Below are 19,034 nucleotides of genomic sequence, written 5' to 3'. Positions count from 1 at the left end.
CTTATAGGATAGCAGTAATGGGCACAGATGATGCTGCAGTCTCTCAGATTGGCAGCACATGTTGGCCCTCCCACCAGCCTATGATAGAAAGAGTATCAGATCAGGCTGCTTAAGCAACAGCATAAGAGCGCACCTGGCACTGGATCCATCTCAGGACTTGACTGCTATATGATGAGTGCTCCTGCCAGTGAGGTATCACCTTGGAGAAGCACAACATTAGGGCTATGAGCTCATACTTCATACAGTGCTACCAAGAGGAAATACTGTGGTAAGATGCACTTGGTACATAGTATGGGTTTTTGTTAAAATTCTAGCAACAGTTGTCATGCAGTTATAAAGGTTTGGAATAAGCTTTCATCAGGTACCATGAATGGGAAGCTAGTGGGCTGTGAGACACAGAAGAGGGTCTGAATGTAATCACATATTTCTGGAGGAAAGGGGGAAGATGTAAACAGGTGTGTTAGTTGGCAAATATGGAAGTCTGGCATGAATGCCTCTTGCAGTTATCAACAAGTTGTCCTCTGCATGCTTCTCACCTGTTGTTCCTCTTGCTGCCTGTAGGACCCTTTGCCCATCTGGGGTTTCTATGGTGAGGCTTCTTTGTAAGGCACAATTGTGAAGAATGTAACACACAACCACAGTCCTTCAGATCTAGCCAAACTATATTGCAGGGCATCTCGGATCAATCTAATCACCTGAAGTGCACATTCAGCATCTCAGTGATGTGCTCCATTATTACTCTGGTGCATGAATGTATCTCAATATACATGTTCATGACCTAGGATACTGTACGTGGCTTCAGAGGATTGATTGGACTCCCATAGTTGTCCATTGGGAAGGAGGTGAAATTGCTTTTTCTACCAAACAAAACTTCGGTGACTTGCTTAATGCATAGCAAATTAGTAGTTGTTACTTATGTCCCCATAGCAGCCTGAAATGACCCCTGGCATAAATATTAAGGGTGTTCATGAACTTAACAGTGACTGGCAGTGCAGTGCCTGTGGTATAAATGATCTGCAGGTCAGTATGTGGCATGAGACATAGCCCACTGATGGCTTTCTTGGTAAAACAAAGCCATCACAGAACATAGGAACATAAGAAATAGGAGCAGGAGTAGACCATACGGCCCCTTGAGCCTGCTCCGCCATTTAATAAGATCATGGCTGATCTTCGACCTCAACTCCACATTCCCGTCCAATTCCCATATCCCTTGATTCCCCGCACTTCTCCTGTGGCAGAAGTGTATTCTGCTGTGGGGGGAAGGGAGTGGTGGTGGGTGCTGGCAGGTGAGTACCATATGCCTCTGGTGATGTCTGACCAACCTGCCATTCTGTGTTGCTCTACCTTTTCCAAAAAGCAAATTCCCAAATGGAAAACCCATTGTGCCAAAATTGAAAGGGTTGTCTACAAAATCGCACAAAAACAAATTTTATAGCTGGCAGGAACAGCAAAAAACCTTTCAAAAAGGTATCAAAAATAAGCTTTATACTGTTGCTATGTACTGTATGGTGATACTAGACTTTTCCTTAGCACCTAGCAACTCTGGACACCCATTTTAAATAGGAGAGGATAGGAAGCAGCACAAATGAGGTCAAAATGTTGGAAAAGAAGTGTATTAGTGTCATGACATCATTTCATTTGCATGGAATTGCCCAAAATGAGCAGGCACTTGTTGCATCCAGCAGAAGTGATGGTGGAAAATGGGGCAAGTACAAAAATGGGCAGAGATGTGGTGTAATATAACTCTGCTCAATCTTCCAGTCTCGTCCACCTGATTTTCACCTATTAATCGGGAGGAAACGATGGGAAAATCCAGGCCAGCGTGACAATTAACGGTGTACTGAAGAGCACCTTTTATCCCTCACATCATAAAACAAATAAAGTGTAAACACAATGTGAGTAATTTATCACCGGGCAAAAAACAGATGATAGCAAATTGGTGCCCGTTTTTCACCCTATCCTTTGGAACAGATCATCAGCCAGGGTGTAAAACTGATGGCTGATGCAGCATCGCCTGTATTTTGCTCTGTGTTAAAAGTTAAAAAACTACCCCTGACGTAAGAAAACTACTAGGCACTTGGTCTGAGTATTAAACAAGGCTTCAATCAACTGTTTTTCAACATGGAGATCTAGTTGTGTCCTTCACTAGTTCCTGTTAAAGAATGTCCTGCACAAGCTGGGCCCATGCCCGAGTTTTTATACTCTCCCTGGACAGCGCCACCAGCAGGCCGCCCAGTATTATTTCATAAGTCATTTCCACATGAATGACAAGATTCATGTCAACCCCCAATATATTAAAGGGAGTTTTGCGCTCAATTGATTTCCAACAGATAAGAAATTTAGACAGCTTCAGAAAATTAGTCTTTTAAGGATCCCTGACAAAACATGCTAGTTGATGTCTGTGGCAGCACATGAGCTGAGAGCATTGTTTTGTGCACCTAAACACCAATAATTCAATCTTCACAGTGTAGGTGCTATAATTCAGACCTATGTGGCATGTATGAGAGACACAGGAAGCAAACTGTAAGATTGTAGGTCTAATTTATTTCCTTATTTGTTGAATCCTTTGACCTCCTTTTAGGGATGCATTACAGTTCAAAAAGTGACAGAACAAATTTGATCAAGTAGCAATTCTGCTGGTGTTCCCATAAAATTAAAGTGACATGCATGTTTGGACTTAAAATGGGTAGATTTTGGTCTGGACACAGTTACAGGCCCAGACTCGGTGCTCGGCAACCAGCATGTGCCTGAATCAAGGGGTCGGTGGAAATTGGTCCTCGGGCCTGATCGGCATACTCGCCACTGGTCACGCCTCCACAGGCAGCTCAGCTGAGCGAAGACATCAATGTCGGGCCGCCTGCCTCGCGGGCAGCAGCACTCAGTTAAGTCTCAGGAGGGGGATATTGGAGCAGGCTAAGGGAGGGGGCGCACGCCTGCTCCTCCTGACTCCACAGGACGTGTTTTTAATAACAAAAAAAAAATGAGCTTACCTGGAGTTGGCGGCTGCAGGGGCTGCTGTGGAATTCTGAGCGGGGCCAGCCCAACGCCTTGTCTCGCCCACTCACCCCAACTAATTTCTCGACATGGTCCTTCAACAGGCGTTAGGCTCCTTAAATATATAAATTAGGGTCCCAACGCCTATTTTAGGCATCCACCAGAGACACCTTAAAAAAAAAAGCCCCAAGAATTTAGCCGTGGGACAAACAACTGCGCAGATTGGGTGCAGACCACCCAACTGCCAAATGGGTACACTTTCCGTCTGTTTAACACCCGAAAAATGGGTGCAACATATACAAATTTCTACCCCAACGACTTTTCTTGATTCCTAGATGTTCTTATCCTTAGACAATGCTATTGGACTTTGTTTAGGCAGCACACACGGTTTCTGGTCTCTGCACTCCATCAATCCAATGGAACAAAACATCTTGAGTATTGTGTGCAGTTTTAGTCGCCTTATCTGAGGAAGGATGTTCTTGCCATGGAAGGAGTTCAGCGAAGATTCACCAGGCTGATACCTGGGATGGCAGGAATGACGTATGAGGAGAGATTGGGTCGATTGGGCTTGTACTCGCTGGAGTTTAGAAGAATGAGAGGGGATCTCATTGAAACTTATAAAATTCTGACAGGACTGGACAAACTAGATGCAGGAAGGATGTTCCCGATGGTCAGGGAGTCCAGAACCAGGGGTCACAGTCTAAGGATAAGGGGTAAGCCATTTAGGACAGAAATGAGGAGGAATTACTTCACCCAGAGAGTGGTGAACCTGTGGAATTCTCTACCACAGAAGGCAGTAGAGGCCAATACATTAAATATATTCAAGAAGGAGTTGGATATATTTCTTAAGGCTAACGGGATCAAGGGATATGGGGAGACGGCAGGGACCGGGTACTGAATTTGGATGATCAGCCATGATCGCATTGAATGGCGGAGCAGGCTCGAGGGGCCAAATGGCCTACTCCTGCTCCTATCTTCTATGTTTCTATTTAAACCATCGAAATCACACATAACAGCACGGACAGGGCATTGATTTTTGTCTATGTAGGCTTGTTGTAAATTATAACATCACTTACGTGTGGGGCACTTTTTTTCATTGATTACATGCAAGGCGACTATATTCCAGTTCAGTTCTGTCATAAAACACACATTTTCCACAGGCTTCACAAGTTCATGAGATGTGACCCAAGGCACTACATATTGACGTTGTAATGCTGTGGTATGTATGCGATTCAAAGTGTCGCTTCCTATTGGTTCTGCCTCGTTATACGGCGACTGAGAATCTTACTCTTCACTTTGTTGTTGGTTTTTTTTTCAGCAAGGCGAGGTTGACTGCTGGCCTCTGCTGTGCCCAGAAGCTGACTGTGAATTTAGCATGATCCTCGAGGGTGAATGCTGCCCACAGTGCATCGCAGATCCTTGCCAAGCTAATAAAATCCGCAATGACATCACCAAGACTTGCGTAGACGAGCTTAATTTGGTTCGCTTTACAGGATCATCATGGATAAAACATGGCACAGAATGTACCCTCTGCCAGTGCAAGGTGAGGCAGAGGCATTTGTTAAGATCAGCAGTAACTGTTGCTCCAGAGCAGTAATGTTTTACTGAACGGAAAGACTTGCATTTCTATAGCCTCTTTCACGACCTCAAGTCATCCCAAAGCATTTTACAGCCAAAGCAGTACTTTTTTTGAAGTGTAGTTACTGTTGTAATGTAGGAAACGTGGCAGCCAATTTGCGCACAGCAAGCTCCCACAGACAGCAATGTCATAATGACCAAATAATCTGTTTTGATGATAATGGTTGAGGGATAAATATTGGCCAGGACACCAGGGAGAACTCCCCTGCTCTTCTTCGAAATAATGCCATGGGATATTTTACGTGAGAGGCCAGACGAGGCCTCGGTTTAACGCCTCATCTGAAAGACAGAAAATAAAAAATATATATTTTAAAGGTTGGAATCTGAAATACAAACAAGAAATATCAGAAAACTACAACAGATCCCTCAATATCAATAACAGTTCAGGTGGAAAAGACAGCCCTGATAAAGAATTTCAGATGAAGTACATTTTCCAATCATGTTTTACTAATCTGATATCCTCCCAAGCCATTTGTCACACAGATAGACCAATGCCTCCTCGTAACCCTGTCCAACATAAATCAAAGCACGCTATCTTACCTGATACATGTAAGATGAAAATATTTGAAGATTTTTTTTAAAAGCAACACCAAGATATGCATACAGAATAATGGTTAGCCAGGAATAATCACAAGGTAGTATTCTTTGAGGCTGGGGCTCAGGTGATGTTATAAACAGTAGTTTGTAACCGTCATCTGAACCTTGGATTACATTACAGGCTTCAAATCACTTCCATGTGTCAATTATTTTTCTCAATATATAGTGTGAAGTGCATGGAGGCAGGCAGCAGTTCTGTTTTGTCACTAATGGTCAGCATGGCAGGACACTCTATGCAGTTCATGTGTGATGATGTCCTCACTGAACAGTTACTGTTTGTGATGTAATCACAGCAGCTTTTTTGAATAAGAGATTGTTGATTACTAAAAAAAACACTAGTTTACACATTTAATTTAATAGAAAAAGCTCTCTACATGTTTTGAGATCTATCTACTGATTCTTTTTCCTCACTATCATTCATAATATGTTTCTTCTTGAACAATTCTTCTACCATCAATATCATGTAGTTTCAATTTAGAGTAAAGCTTTAGTTTAGGGCTTTGCAGATTAATAGGCTGCAATTGATTATTTAATTACACAAATGTAATCAACTATTTATTGACTTGTAATTGAGTCAGTGAGTAAGGGCATGATATAGTTCTGTAGATGCATTGGGCTCGATTTTCCAAGCCCCGAGGAGGCGGGCATGGAGGCGGGACAGCACGTAAAATCGGAGAAAGTGGGGGCGGATGACAAACCCGCCCCCATCCCGCCTCCGTGCCCTTTTGCCAGGAGGCGGGAAGATGTGCACCTTCGGGTCCCGTTTCCTGGAGGCGGGAAAGGCTTTTAATCCTTTTAACTGCCTGTTAACAGGTAGTTAACAGGCAGAAAAAGGGATTAGTGCCATTTTACCTTCACAGCTGAAGGCTTCCCGACCTCGGAGAACCCTATCTGGGTGGAGGAGTTCTGCGGTGGCCGGAGGCACCTGGAAGTAAGGTGTAGAGGTGAGTGATGGGTGCAAGTGTGGAATGGTAAGTATGCAAGGTGAGTGATAAGTTTTAAAAAGTGTTCACTTATCTTTTTTTACTTCTATAGCCTTTAGCCGTGCTGGATCGGGAGAGCGGATATCCACCTTGTCAATTTCAGGTAATGGCAGATGGACCCTCCGATCCATCAGGCATCTGAAATTTACTTTTTAACAATGTTTTTTCAGTCCTCACTACAAAAACTAATCAAACTCAAGAGAATGTCAGTGTTTGACAGCTTCACAGAGCTGTCAAACGCTGTTATTTCTTCTTTCAAGAAGTCTTGACAGATAGCACGTCTGACGTTGACGTGATCTGTCAGTGACTTCTTCCCTAATTGGCTTGCTGAGCCCACAGGGCGGGCTTAACAAGCTCAATCAGGAGAAAATTCCTCTGAATGGTGAGGCGAGGATGGAGGCGGGACATTGACACGACAAGCAGCAGCCCCGCCTCCAAGTCGCCTCCATTGACAAAATCCAGCCCATTATGTTTGCTTTCTCTCTCTATATGATAAGTAAACCGTGAATATAGATTTTTCCTTCCAGTTTATTCGTGGTCAGTATTAATAAAAAATGAGACCTGAAATTCCTTCGGTGTGATGCTAAATAATATAGAACACAACCTTAAAGCACAGATTTAACAAAGTCATACATAATTTGCAATAATTTAATGCATCAGAATATGTAATTAATCATCTGTATAATTGACAGGAAGTTCTACTTCTAAAGGTAATTGGCTAGCACATCTCTATTCGAGTGTGTGTTTAATAAATCAGGGTTAAAATGAATTAGGGACGAACAAATCATTTTTCTGGATACGCGGAATCGACTTCCAACAAAAGTAGTAAGTGCTGTTTTAACTCCTTCAGAATGAACTGGATAAATATCTGATTAGGAGTAAGATTGACAGTTAGAGAAACAAGTAAAGAAAGGGACTGTCAAATACGCCATGGAATACAATGATTTTTGTACTGCTGGGACCATGGAAATGTCATCTGTGGAAAACAACCAGCCAAAGCTGAATAATGAAGGTGTATGACTCAGTTGCCTTTAGGGCTCTGGGAGAAATTACGCACAACTTTCTGTCAGCAGATTAAATAAGTGGAGCAAAGTCCATGATAGAGCAGCTCGAGTATGGTTTGCAGAAAGAATGGGACAGGTTTCTTATGAGTGCGTTAAAAAAATACCATATTCTAATCACTAATGAGTGATGGTACAGGTTTTCCAATACTGATAATGGACAGAATGGGGACATGTAATACTCATTAATACAACTCCTAACACACTACCAATAGCTATTTAAAAAGGTCTTAATATTTATCCAAAAATAAAATGCACCAGGAAAAAATATTATTTTACATCTAAGACACAACTCTGTTCAAACTTAGTATTGTAGCGATTCGTGTGCATCGCCGCTAAATAATCGAGTTCGACTTCGACGAACTATAAATAAGTTGTTTATTTACAGGAACTGGTTAAATACAACAGGTAAGGTAGCAGGTAAGATGGCTGACTGTAGGAGCACCGTGGTGTAGGTCTTTCCCCAGCGGGGACACCACGAGGACTGAGGACTGAGTTCGCAGTCCTGTGGAGAGCGTGATGACGTCATCGCATTTGTGTTGTGACGTCATCACGTTGTTCGCGTTTCCCGCGCTTAGGGCATCACGTGATGTGCGTCGTTGTGTCGCTGGCCGAAGTTGCGAGCGCGGGAGTGGGAGCTGGAGGCCAGGCTGAGCCGGTGCTTGCCGCGGGAGCGGAAGATCGCGTCGCTCCCGTTGGCTGGCCGATGCGGCTGAAGTCGCGAGGCCGGGCTGTGCCGGCGGCCATCCTGGAAGGCTGAGTCGGGCCGGCGGCCGCCGCTCGTATGTCACGTGGTACGTGACGTGACGTCAGCGCGCTAGGGCGCGTCTTAAAGGGGCAACGGCCCAAACAGGTAGGTTAAAGGGGCAACGGCCCAAACAGGTAAGTTATACCTACAGTAAAGGTAAGTTAAAGGGAATTATGTATATATCTCAATGTAAGGGACAACCGGTGGTACCGCCACATAGGCCCCCCCAGAATTCGCTTCAACGAAAGTCCAAGGATGAGATGATCTGACGAGCTGGTGGTCACGGCGGTCGTGCTGTCTCGACTTGGTAGGCGAGGTCTGAAGATGCTGCTCGTGAGCGGATCCTTACGCGCGTCGTGGCGAATAAAGTGTATCCGTCAGGCGAAGGATCATGGAGACGTGCGAAACAGCAGGCCTTGGCAGAGTGACGGGCAAGTCGGGCGGACGCGGGCGATGACTCTGTTGATGTTGGAACAAGTCCTTGTTCTGACGAACCCTGCCGGAAAGCCAAACGAGCGATCCGGAAGGACTTGACAGGCGAGATCGATGAACTTGCCGACAGGTGAGCGAACTCTTCGGGAGGCTGGAACACGTGGAACGGTGCGTGCCATAGAGCTATGACATTAACACAACAGAGGGTGAAGAGTTGCTGCGTTGATCAGTGATCGGTGAGGCCAGCAACTTTCACGTGGCTGATCGCGGCTGCAGGATGCCCGTTGGACCCGTCCTCGATGTGTGCAGCGTCAGTAGAGATTTGCATTTGTTAAAGGGAAAACTGGAGAAAGGGCGGCAACGGTCCGGGTTGTTGTTGCTTTCAGGAGGGGTCAACTCTGCCTGGAGGGCGGCAACACTTGTAACTGTTGTAGATTTAGGAGAACACAGCCGGGAGGGCGGCACGCTTTTTGTTCACGCCGAATCGTGTAGTAGGTAACACAACCAGCAGGCTGAAGGGCTGGTGCGTCGGCGGCGGAGAAGGAGTCGTCGTTTTTCACGAGGGATAGGTCCTCGTGGTTCACGAGGGATGGGTCCTCATGCGCAAGGAGTGCGTCCTCGTGTTTCGTGGAGGTGAGTCCTCGTGGTATCTCCACAGGGTGCGCTCCGATTTTGTGGGCCCGAACATGCTGTACCCCGCGCTTGGAGAGATGTATACTTGCTGTTGCTTTGGACGTAGAGGCGGACGATCCGTGTGGCGGTAGGAAAGACGAGTACGGGGACCGTAAGCAAGTGCGTGGTCGGCGCCGCATCGATGTTCTCGTCGAACGGGGCTTCTACATTTATAAAGCACGAGGGAGACTGTGGCTCCCTGGATTGCGGTAGCGACAGCAAAACGGCTGCTGCTTCCATGGCGTGCTTCTTTTGTGAAAATTGCTCACAAAAAAAAAACGGGGTCTGGTTGAGTTTTGTCCGTGTCAAACGGGATCTGCACCAGACTGCGCTTACCTTGCGAATACGTTCGCGAAGACGGGGTTGCCTTTGGAGGAATCGGTGTTAGGCAGTTGCTGTTCCGTGGTTGTTCGTCGGTCGTCTTGTGGGAAGACGAGGTTCAGGCGCGCATTGCTACCGTAAAAATCGTTCACGGATACGGGTTCACCAATTGTAGTGTTGGAATTGATGAGCTCCCGTACTCATGTCATTGGGTCACCAATGTAGCGATTCATGTACATCGCCACTAAATAATCGAGTTCGACTTCGACGAACTATAAATAAGTTGTTTATTTACAGGAACTGGTTAAATACAACAGGTAAGGTAGCAGGTAAGATGGCTGACTGTAGGAGCACCGTGGTGTAGGTCTTTCCTCAGCGGGGACGCCACGAGGACTGAGTTCGCAGTCCTGTGGAGAGCGTGATGACGTCATCACGTTCGCGTTTCCCGCGCTTAGGGCGTCACGTGATGTGCGTCATTGCATCGCTGGCCATTGAGGCCGAAGTCGCGAGCGCGGGAGCTGGAGGCCAGGCTGAGCCAGTGCTTGCCATGGGAGCGGAAGATCGCGTCGCTCCCATCGGCTGGCCAATGCGGCCGAAGTCGCGAGGCCGGGCTGTGCCGGCGGCCGTCCTGGAAGGCCAAGTCGGGCCGGCGGCCGCCGCATGTATGTCACATGGTACGTGACGTGACGTCAGCGCGCTAGGGCACGTCTTAAAGGGGCAACGGCCCAAACAGGTAGGTTAAAGGGGCAACGGCCCAAACAGGTAAGTTATACATACAGTAAAGGTAAGTTAAAGGGAATTATGTATATATCTCAATGTAAGGGACAACCGGTGGTACCGCCACATAATGACCTTTTGGTACCATTGATGAACTTTCAGTACCTTGGTGTCGTAATTGACCCCAAGATGAGCTTAGACCACACATCTGGTCCATCACTAAGATCACCTACTTCCACCTCTGTAACATCGCCCAACTCCGCCCCTGCCTCAGCTCAACTGCTGCCGAAACCCTCATGATGCCTTTGTTACCTCTAGACTTGACTATTCCAATGCTCTCTTGGCCGGCCTCCCATTTTCCACCATCCATAAACTTGAGCTCATCCAAAGCTTTGCTGCCTGTATCTAACTCGCACCAAGTCCTGTTCACCCATCACCCTGTGCTTACTGACCTACATTGGCTCCCGGTCTGGCAATGTCTCGGTTAAAAAATCCAAATCCTTATTTTCAAATCCCTCCATGGCCTCGCCCCTCCCTATCTCTGTAACCTCCTCCAGCCCCACACTATCTGCCCTCCTCCAATTCTGGCCTCTTGCGCATGCCCAATTTTAATCGCTCCATCATTGGCGACCGCGCTTTCAGCTGCCTCAGCCCTAAGCTCTGGAATTCCCTCCCTAAATCTCTCTAATTCTCCTCCTTTAAAACACTCCTTAACCTACTTCTTTGACCAAGTTTTTAGTCACCTGTCCTAGTATCTCCTTATGTGGCTCGGTGTCAAATTTTGTTCGATAATGGTCCTGTGAAGCGCCTTGGGATGTTTTGCTACATTAATGGTGCTATATAAATGCAATTTGTTGTCGTTGTTGTTGATGTCCCTATCAGTTTAGATGTAGCACATTTAGTAAATTTAATGTAATTCTATTATATATCTTTAAAATTGATATAGATTCTTAAATGTGGCAATGTGGGAGCATCATGATTTGCTGTGTGCCTTTTACTCCTGCTTCCTCTCATATTTTTTTTCTCTCCTCCTCCAGAATGGTCATGTCTGCTGCTTAGTGGACCCTCAGTGCCTTCAGCAACTCTAAACCGTAAAGCACTATATATAGCATTTGTTGTGCCATTTGTATGGAATTGCTGTTTATTCTGCAGGGCAAGAGTTAATATCAATACAAAGCTCTCCAAGAACAACTTTCCTATCAGAAGACAACTTTATACCAAATACAGATTTACATTCAACCAAAACTGAAGCTGTTATGTCAAGAGCAAACCCCATTCTAGCAAGAACTGAGTGTGCTGGAGCTAAATCTCATGTGATCCCTTTACAACCAGAGAAACCATTTGGAAGCAAGTGCAAACTTGTTAGATTGTATGTGAAAAAAATGTTTCAACAACAAGTTTAGAAAGAATATATGTACAAGCATGACTAGAGAGCAAGGATCTCAATGCAAGGGAAGTCATGTGATGTATTTTTTCCATTGTTCGTTTGAATTGTTGTTCCCAGTTCCAATGATTGCTGACTTGCTTGTCTTAGTGCAAATACTTCAAATTTAAATTAAAAAAGTTTTCATTCAATTTCACTTATTTGTTTTCTTCAATTTAACACAACACTCGCTTTTGAGTTTTGAAAAGCATGGTGCAGATTGATAGAATCATAGAGTTGTACAGCACAGAAGGAGGCCAATCGGTCCATCGTGCCTGTGCCATCTCTTTGAAAGAGCTCTCCAATTAGTCCCACTCCCCTGCTCTTTCCCCATAGCCCTGCAAATTTTTCCTTTTTAAGTATATATCGAATTCCCTTTTGAAAGTTCCTATTGAATCTGCTTCCACCACCCTTTCAGGCAGTGCATTCCAGATCATAACAACTCGCTGCGTAAAATAATTCTCATCTTCCCTTTGGTTCTTTCGCTAATTACCTTAAATCTGTGTCCTCTGGTTACCGAGCCTCCTGCCAGTGAAAACTCCCTATCTACTCTATCAAAACCCTGCATGATTTTGAACAATTCTATTAAATCTCCTCTTATCCTTCTCTGATCTAAGGAGAACCCCAGCTTTTCTAGTCTCTCCACATAACTGAAATCCCTCATCCCTGGCACCATTCTAGTATATCTCCTCTGCTCCCTCTCTAAAGCCTTGGCATCCTTCCTAAAGTGTGGGGCTGGATTTTCATTGAGGAGGCGGGTAGGAGGCGGGACTACAACTTTCGGGGTTGTAGTCCCACCTCCATCGAGTTCTAGCCAACCCACGCAATTTTGACTTAATTGACCTTGTTGAGCCCGCTGGGCAGGCTCAGCAGGCCAATTAAGGGCCACCTGGCAACAGGTGACATCACAGATTGATATTTCCTCTGTCAAGACCTTTTGACAGATGAAATATCAGCGTTTGACAGCTGTTTGAAGCTGTCAAACACTGACAATCTGTACTCCAGGTTAATTTCTTCCTCTCAGGATGGTTTAGAGGTCTGCCCAGAACAGAAAGCTGAATGCTGGAACTTTTGACAGCTCGCGGCCATTCTGCTTTCTGTGCCGGTGAGATGAGGGACTCCCGAGACCTGAAGGAAGGAAGGCTGTAAAGGTAAGTACTTGTAAGTAAAACTTCTTTAAACACTTTACACACACCAAACACACTTACCTCTGCACTCATGCACCCATCACTCACCTGAACACCGGACATCTCGACCCCTCCAATCCCTTCATCCCGACGGCCCGCCTCGCTAACGGCGTGGTTTGGAGCCGTCAGGAATCCCACATTTCACCAATGAAAATAGAGATTAGGCTAAAAACTGCCTGTTAACTACCTGTTGGCACTAATCCCCTACCCGCCTCCTTTGAAACTGGAATAGAGGCGGGTTGGGGGCGGGATGGGTTCGTGCCCCCCGATTTCGGGATTTTAACCCCCCCCACGCCTCCAATCCCGCCTCCACAGCCCAATGAAAATCCTGCCCCTGGTGTCCAGAATAGGACATAATACTCCAGCTGAGGCCCAACCAGTAATTTACAAAGTTTTAGCATAACTTCTTTGCTATATATTAATGTTATACCTGCTGACAGTATCTCAGTGTCCTAATTCTCTGTTCATCCAGAAACCTTATTATTCTCAGGCATCAAATGAAAATCATACAGAATACGGTTTGGTTAAAAAATACATTTGTACTAACTACAAGGCAGAGTGCAGAGAGATGCCTGGGAAAGACAATAACTGTTTTTACATATTTTTCAGAGTTAGGTTTCAACATTCCAGACTTGTAACTCTTCACAATAGAGTGCAAGTCTCTTCCAACAAACTGATCTGTAATAAGCTGAATTGTTCAGTTCAAGAGGTGTCCTTTGCAACCAGTGAAGGGATCTGCCAATAACTTTTGAAGGGCAATTATTCTGAATCTTTTGAAATGTTGTTAAAATGCACTCGTGTTAACGCTCTTCCATTTTTTTTGATCAGCCAGTTATGATGTGCAGTATGTAATCATAAACTGTGAGTGATCAAATTGCATTGTACTGGCTATACACTCAGGTTAAAAGCTCAAACTTGTTTCCCTGATGGCTCAGCATTTTGAGACAGTCATGTGAGATATCTCTATCTTCCTTAGCAAAGGTTTGCTGAGCTGAGCTAACCAGACCAGCAAGGCCACAGGTTCAACCAGGTGATGGTAGACGTGCTACAATTCATCTCAGGGACCTCGATGTATGGAGGGGAGCATCAGGCTGGGTTCTCACTTCCGATTACTATCTAGTGACCCCTGCTGGAGGTGCTTATGTGTTAGCGATAGGACAAGATTCGGCTTAGTCGCGATGCTGAATAGTCTGCCAACGCTCACCATTAAGCCTCAAACATGAATAATCCAAGGTACCAACTAAATACATACTTTGGTTCTGTCTTCACAAAGGAGGACACAAATAACCTCCCAGAGATGCCGGGGAACATAGGGTCTGATGAAAGGGAGGAACTGAAAGAAATCAGTATTTGTAGGGAAATGGTGTTAGGCAAATTGATGGGACTGAAGGCCAATAAATCCCCAGGGCCTGATGGTCTACATCCCAGGGTACTTAAGGAAGTGGCCCTAGAGATAGTAGATGCATTGCTGGTCATCTTCCAGAACTCGATAGACTCTGGAACGGTACCCATGGATTGGAGGGTAGCTAATGTTACCCCACTATTCAAAAAAGGTGGTAGAGAAAAAGCGGGGAATTATAGACCGGTAAGCCTGACATCGGTAGTGGGGAAAATGCTAGAGTCTATTATAAAAGATGTAATAGCAGAGCACTTGGAAAGCAGTGACAGGATCGGACAAAGTCAACATGGATTTACAAAAGGTAAATCATGCTTGACTAATCTACTGGAATTTTTTGAGGATGTAACTGGTAAAATAGATAAGGGAGAACCAGTGGATGTGGTGTATTTGGACTTTCAGAAGGCTTTCGATAAGTTCCCACATAAGAGATTAGCGTGCAAAATTAAGGCACATGGGATTGGGGGCAAGGTATTGACTTGGATAGAGAATTGGTTGGTGGACAGAAAGCAAAGAGTTGGAATAAACGAGTCGTTTTCCGAGTGGCAGGCAGTGACTAGTGGGGTACCGCAAGGATCAGTCCTAGGACCCCAGCTGTTCACAATATATATTAATGATCTGGACGAGGGAATTGGATGTAATATCTCCAAATTTGCAGATGACACAAAGCTAGGTGGGAGGGTAAGCTGTGAGGAGGATGTCGTGAAACTCCAGTACGATTTGGACAGGTTAGGTGATTGGGCAGAAACATGGCAAATGCACTATAATGTGGCTAAATGTGAGGTTATCCACTTTGGTGGCAAAAACAGGAAGGCAGATTATTATTTGAATGGCAATAGATTGAGAGTAGGGGAAGTGCAAAGAGACCTGGGTGTTATTGTGCACCAGTCGCTGAAGATAAGCATGCAGGTGCAGCAGGCGGTTAAGAAGGCAAATGGTATGTTGGCCTTCATAGCAAGAGGGTCCGAGTACAGGAACAAGGATGTCTTGCTACAGTTGTACAGGGCCTTGGTGAGACCACACCTTGAGTATTGTGTGCAGTTTTGGTCACCTTACCTGAGGAAGGACGTTCTTTCCATGGAGGGAGTGCAGCGAAGATTCACCAGGCTGATACCTGGGATGGCAGGAATGACGTATGAGGAGAGATTGTGTCGATTGGCCTTATACTCACTGGAGTTTAGAAGATTGAGAGGGGATCTCATCGAAACCTGTAAAATTCTGTCAGGTCTGGACAGACTAGATGCAGGAAGGATGTTTCTGATGGCCGGGAAGTCCAGAACCAGGGGTCATAGTCTAAGGATAAGGGGTAAGCCATTTAGGACTGAAATGAGGAGGAATTTCTTCACCCAGAGAGTGGTGAACCTGTGGAATTCTCTGCCACAGAGGGCGGTGGAGGCCAGTTCATTAAATATATTCAAGAAAGAGTTGGATATATTTCTTGAGGCTAAAGGGATCAAGGGATATGGGGAGAAGGCAGGGACAGGGTACTGAAATTGGATGATCAGCCATGATCTCATTGAATGGCGGAGCAGGCTCGAAGGGCTGAATGGCCTACTCCTGCTCCTATCTTCTATGTTTCTATGTTTACCAGAGGGCATCAGATGCCCATTAACCTTACCTTGCCAAAGAGTTCACACCTTCCAGAAAAGAGGCAAGAAAATTGTAGGGATTAAAAAGACTTCAAATGCTGAAAGATATACCATCTCATTAGCACCAGAGAGAGCAAAATTATTCCATAAATTGTGACTAATTTTCTTATATATCCTACAATTACAATGACACAGGTGTCAGCGGTGGCACAGTTGGTAGCACACTCACCTTGGAGTCAGAAGGTTGTGGGTTCCAGACCCACTCCAGGGACTTGAGCTCATAAAGCTAGGCTGACACTCCAGTGCAATGCTGAGGGAGCGCTGCACTGTCAGAGGTGCTGTCTTTCAGATGAGACGCTAAACCAAGGCCCCGTCTGCTCTCTCAGGTGGACGTAAAAGATCCCAAGGCACTATTTCGAAGAAGAGCAGGGGGGTTATTCCCGGTGTCCTGGCCAATATTTGTCTCTCAATCCACAGAACAGAAATAGATTATCTGGTCATTATCACATTGCTGTTTGTGGGAGCTTGCTGTTTGCAAATTGACTGCCGTGTTTCCCACATTACAACAGTGACTACACTCCAAAAGTACTTCATTGGCCGTAAAGCGCTTTGAGACGTCCGGTGGTCGTGAAAGGCGCTATACAGATGCAAGTCTTTTCTTTCTTTTTACAGTCAATTTAAATCAAGACATGTCCAGAAAAATTGGCCCGTATTTTCCGACCCCCCCCCCTCCCCCCCACGGGTGTGTACACACCTGTAGGGGCCTCACAAGTGCCAGCTTCAGAAACCGGCATTTCGATCTGCCAAGAATTCTCTTGACAGATCCTCCGGAGAAGGGCCTCTGCGGGGGGAGAGTTCCGCTTCCTGCAGAACTTCCGCCCGCTGAAAACCTTAAAAATTTTTACGCCTGGTAAAAGCAGGGGCGTAAGGCCTGTTTTTACCAGCATAAAAGTTTTAAAAAAGTTAAAAAAAAAAAATTATAATTTAAAAATACTTTTAAGAAAGGTAAGTTTATTTTAAGCCCTGTAAAAAACTTAAATTATTTTTTCCAAAAAATTAAATTTTTGTTTAAAATATTTTAAATTTGTGATTTAAAGAAAATTATTTCATGTTTTAGTGTGTCTTTTAATGTGATCCCCATTAATGACTTGGATATGAATGTAAAGGGTATGATCAGTAAGTTCGCGGATGATACAAAAATTGGTAGGGTGGTAAATAGCGAGGAGGGTAGCCTCAGTCTGCAGGACGATATAGATGGGTTGGTCAGATGGGCGGAACAGTGGCAAATGGAATTTAACCCGGAAAAGTGCGAGGTGATGCACTTTGGGGGGACTAACAAGGCAAAGGAATACACAATGAATGGAAAGACCCTAGGCAAGACGGAGGGTCAGAGGGATCTGGGTGTGCAAGTACACAGATCCCTGAAGGCGGCGGAACAGGTGGATAAGGTGGTAAAAAAGGCATATGGGATACTTGCCTTCATTAGCCGAGGCATTGAATATAAGAGCAAGGAGGTTATGATGGAGCTGTATAAAACACTGGTTAGGCCACAGCTGGAATATTGTGTGCAGTTCTGGTCGCCACACTACAGGAAGGATGTGATCGCGTTAGAGAGGGTGCAGAGGAGGTTCACCAGGATGTTACCAGGGCTGGAGCGCTTCAGCTATGAAGAGAGACTGGGCAGGTTGGGTTTGTTTTCCTTGGAGCTGAGGAGGCTGAGGGGGGACATGATTGAGGTGTACAAAATTATGAGGGGCATAGATAGGATGGATGCTGAGGAGCTTTTTCCCTTAGTAGAGGGGTCGATAACTAGGGGGCATAGATTCAAGGTAAAGGGCGGGAGGTTTAGAGGGGATTTGAGAAAGAACTTTTTCACCCAGAGGGTGGTTGGAGTCTGGAACTCACTGCCTGAAAGGGTTGTGGAGGCAGAAACCCTCACAACATTTAAGAAGCATTTGGATGTGCACTTGAAATGCCATAGCATACAAGGCTACGGGCCAAATGCTGGAATATGGGATTAGATTAGACAGGGCTTGATGGCCGGCGCGGACACGATGGGCCGAAGGGCCTCTATCCGTGCTGTATTACTCTATGACTCTATGACATACTTTTGACGGGTCTATGCGGAGAGACCTGTCAAAAGTGTGAAGGGGGATTCCCTTCTTTGATTGGTTCCCCATGGCCCACGTGATCCACGAACTGCATGTGCCCCTGGGAGACCTGGGCCTCTGTGCGCGCACACCAGGAGAGGCCCAGGATCGGAAGTGTCGGGATCTACGCAGCCAGCAGGTAAGTTCGTAGATTTTTCCCGATCGGAGGCATCCGCACGCAGCAAGCCTCCGAAGAGAAAATCCGGCCCATTATCCCTATCCATTATCCCTGCTGGAACATGCATTACTTTTAATGCATTTGGCTTAAGAACATTTTGGTTTTGTCATTTTAACGTATTGTCTGAACAAACCATGTCAAACTATAAATCAAATACACTGTACCAAGCAGTTCATTTTTGCTGAAAGTTTCACAAACTCCAGATATGAGAGGGCTAAATTTGTGAATACACACTCCCATTGCAAAGCTTCACCTGCTGGGAGCGAGCATTGGGAAATCGCGGACCCACTCTCCATGATTTTTCTGTCCAGCTGGGAAAGCATATCTAGAAATCATGGAGTGCATGCTTGTGACTTCCCAAACCCGCACTCCCACCAGGTAAGGCTCTGCACCAGGACCCTGCATTTGGAAAATCAATCCTGAAAAGTCTGCTTAGACTTGACATAACCAATCTATCTCTAGAGTCTGGAACATCCTCCTTGATATTAGTGAGCATAGTTTTTTTTTGAAAGGTACTCAAAGTTGGTGCCATGAACTTTCACTCAATAGGCCAGTAAAGGAATAAAATATATTATAGTTTCTAATTTGACAAACATTTGGATAGAGTTGAAGAAGCAATGATTAAATATGCTTTTCTCTAGGCATTGCATTTATTCAAAGACTCACATTAATAAAAGTACATAACAATGATATGAAGACTGAAACAGATGGCAATAATTGCTGCAAGTTCTGTATCACACGTATACTAAATTACTAGTGGAATATTTTATATTTTTAACACTGAATAGATTTTTCTTACGCACTATGATTATATATAGTCTTCAAAAGAAATGATTGGTCAGCTTTGGTTTTGTGCCAATTGTGATAAATCCATGTAGTGAGACAAGGACTCGAAGGGGCGAGGTATTAGGATTAATAAGAGTACTTTATTAAACGACTGCGAAACAA

The 19,034-nt window shown here is 45.1% G+C and overlaps 1 protein-coding gene across 2 annotated transcripts in view; it reads left to right on the top strand.

The window, feature by feature from the left end:
- LOC147106349 (protein NEL-like) overlaps positions 1–11,743 on the top strand; it is a 342,986-nt gene extending 331,243 nt beyond the window's left edge. For both annotated transcript variants that reach the window (XM_086009387.1, XM_086009386.1), the window contains exons 19-20: positions 4,313–4,537; positions 11,201–11,743. In XM_086009387.1, the coding sequence (XP_085865513.1) occupies positions 4,313–4,537; positions 11,201–11,251 (276 nt within the window). In that variant the 3' untranslated portion in view covers positions 11,252–11,743. The remainder of the gene's footprint in view (positions 1–4,312; positions 4,538–11,200) is intronic.
- The last annotated feature ends 7,291 nt before the right edge of the window (positions 11,744–19,034 follow it).

Source organism: Somniosus microcephalus, chromosome 16, assembly GCF_052327205.1.
Source record: "Somniosus microcephalus isolate GS21.2 chromosome 16, FLI_Smic_1.0, whole genome shotgun sequence".
Classification (NCBI taxonomy): Eukaryota; Metazoa; Chordata; class Chondrichthyes; order Squaliformes; family Somniosidae; genus Somniosus; species Somniosus microcephalus.
This window is presented reverse-complemented; position numbering and strand designations above follow the sequence as displayed.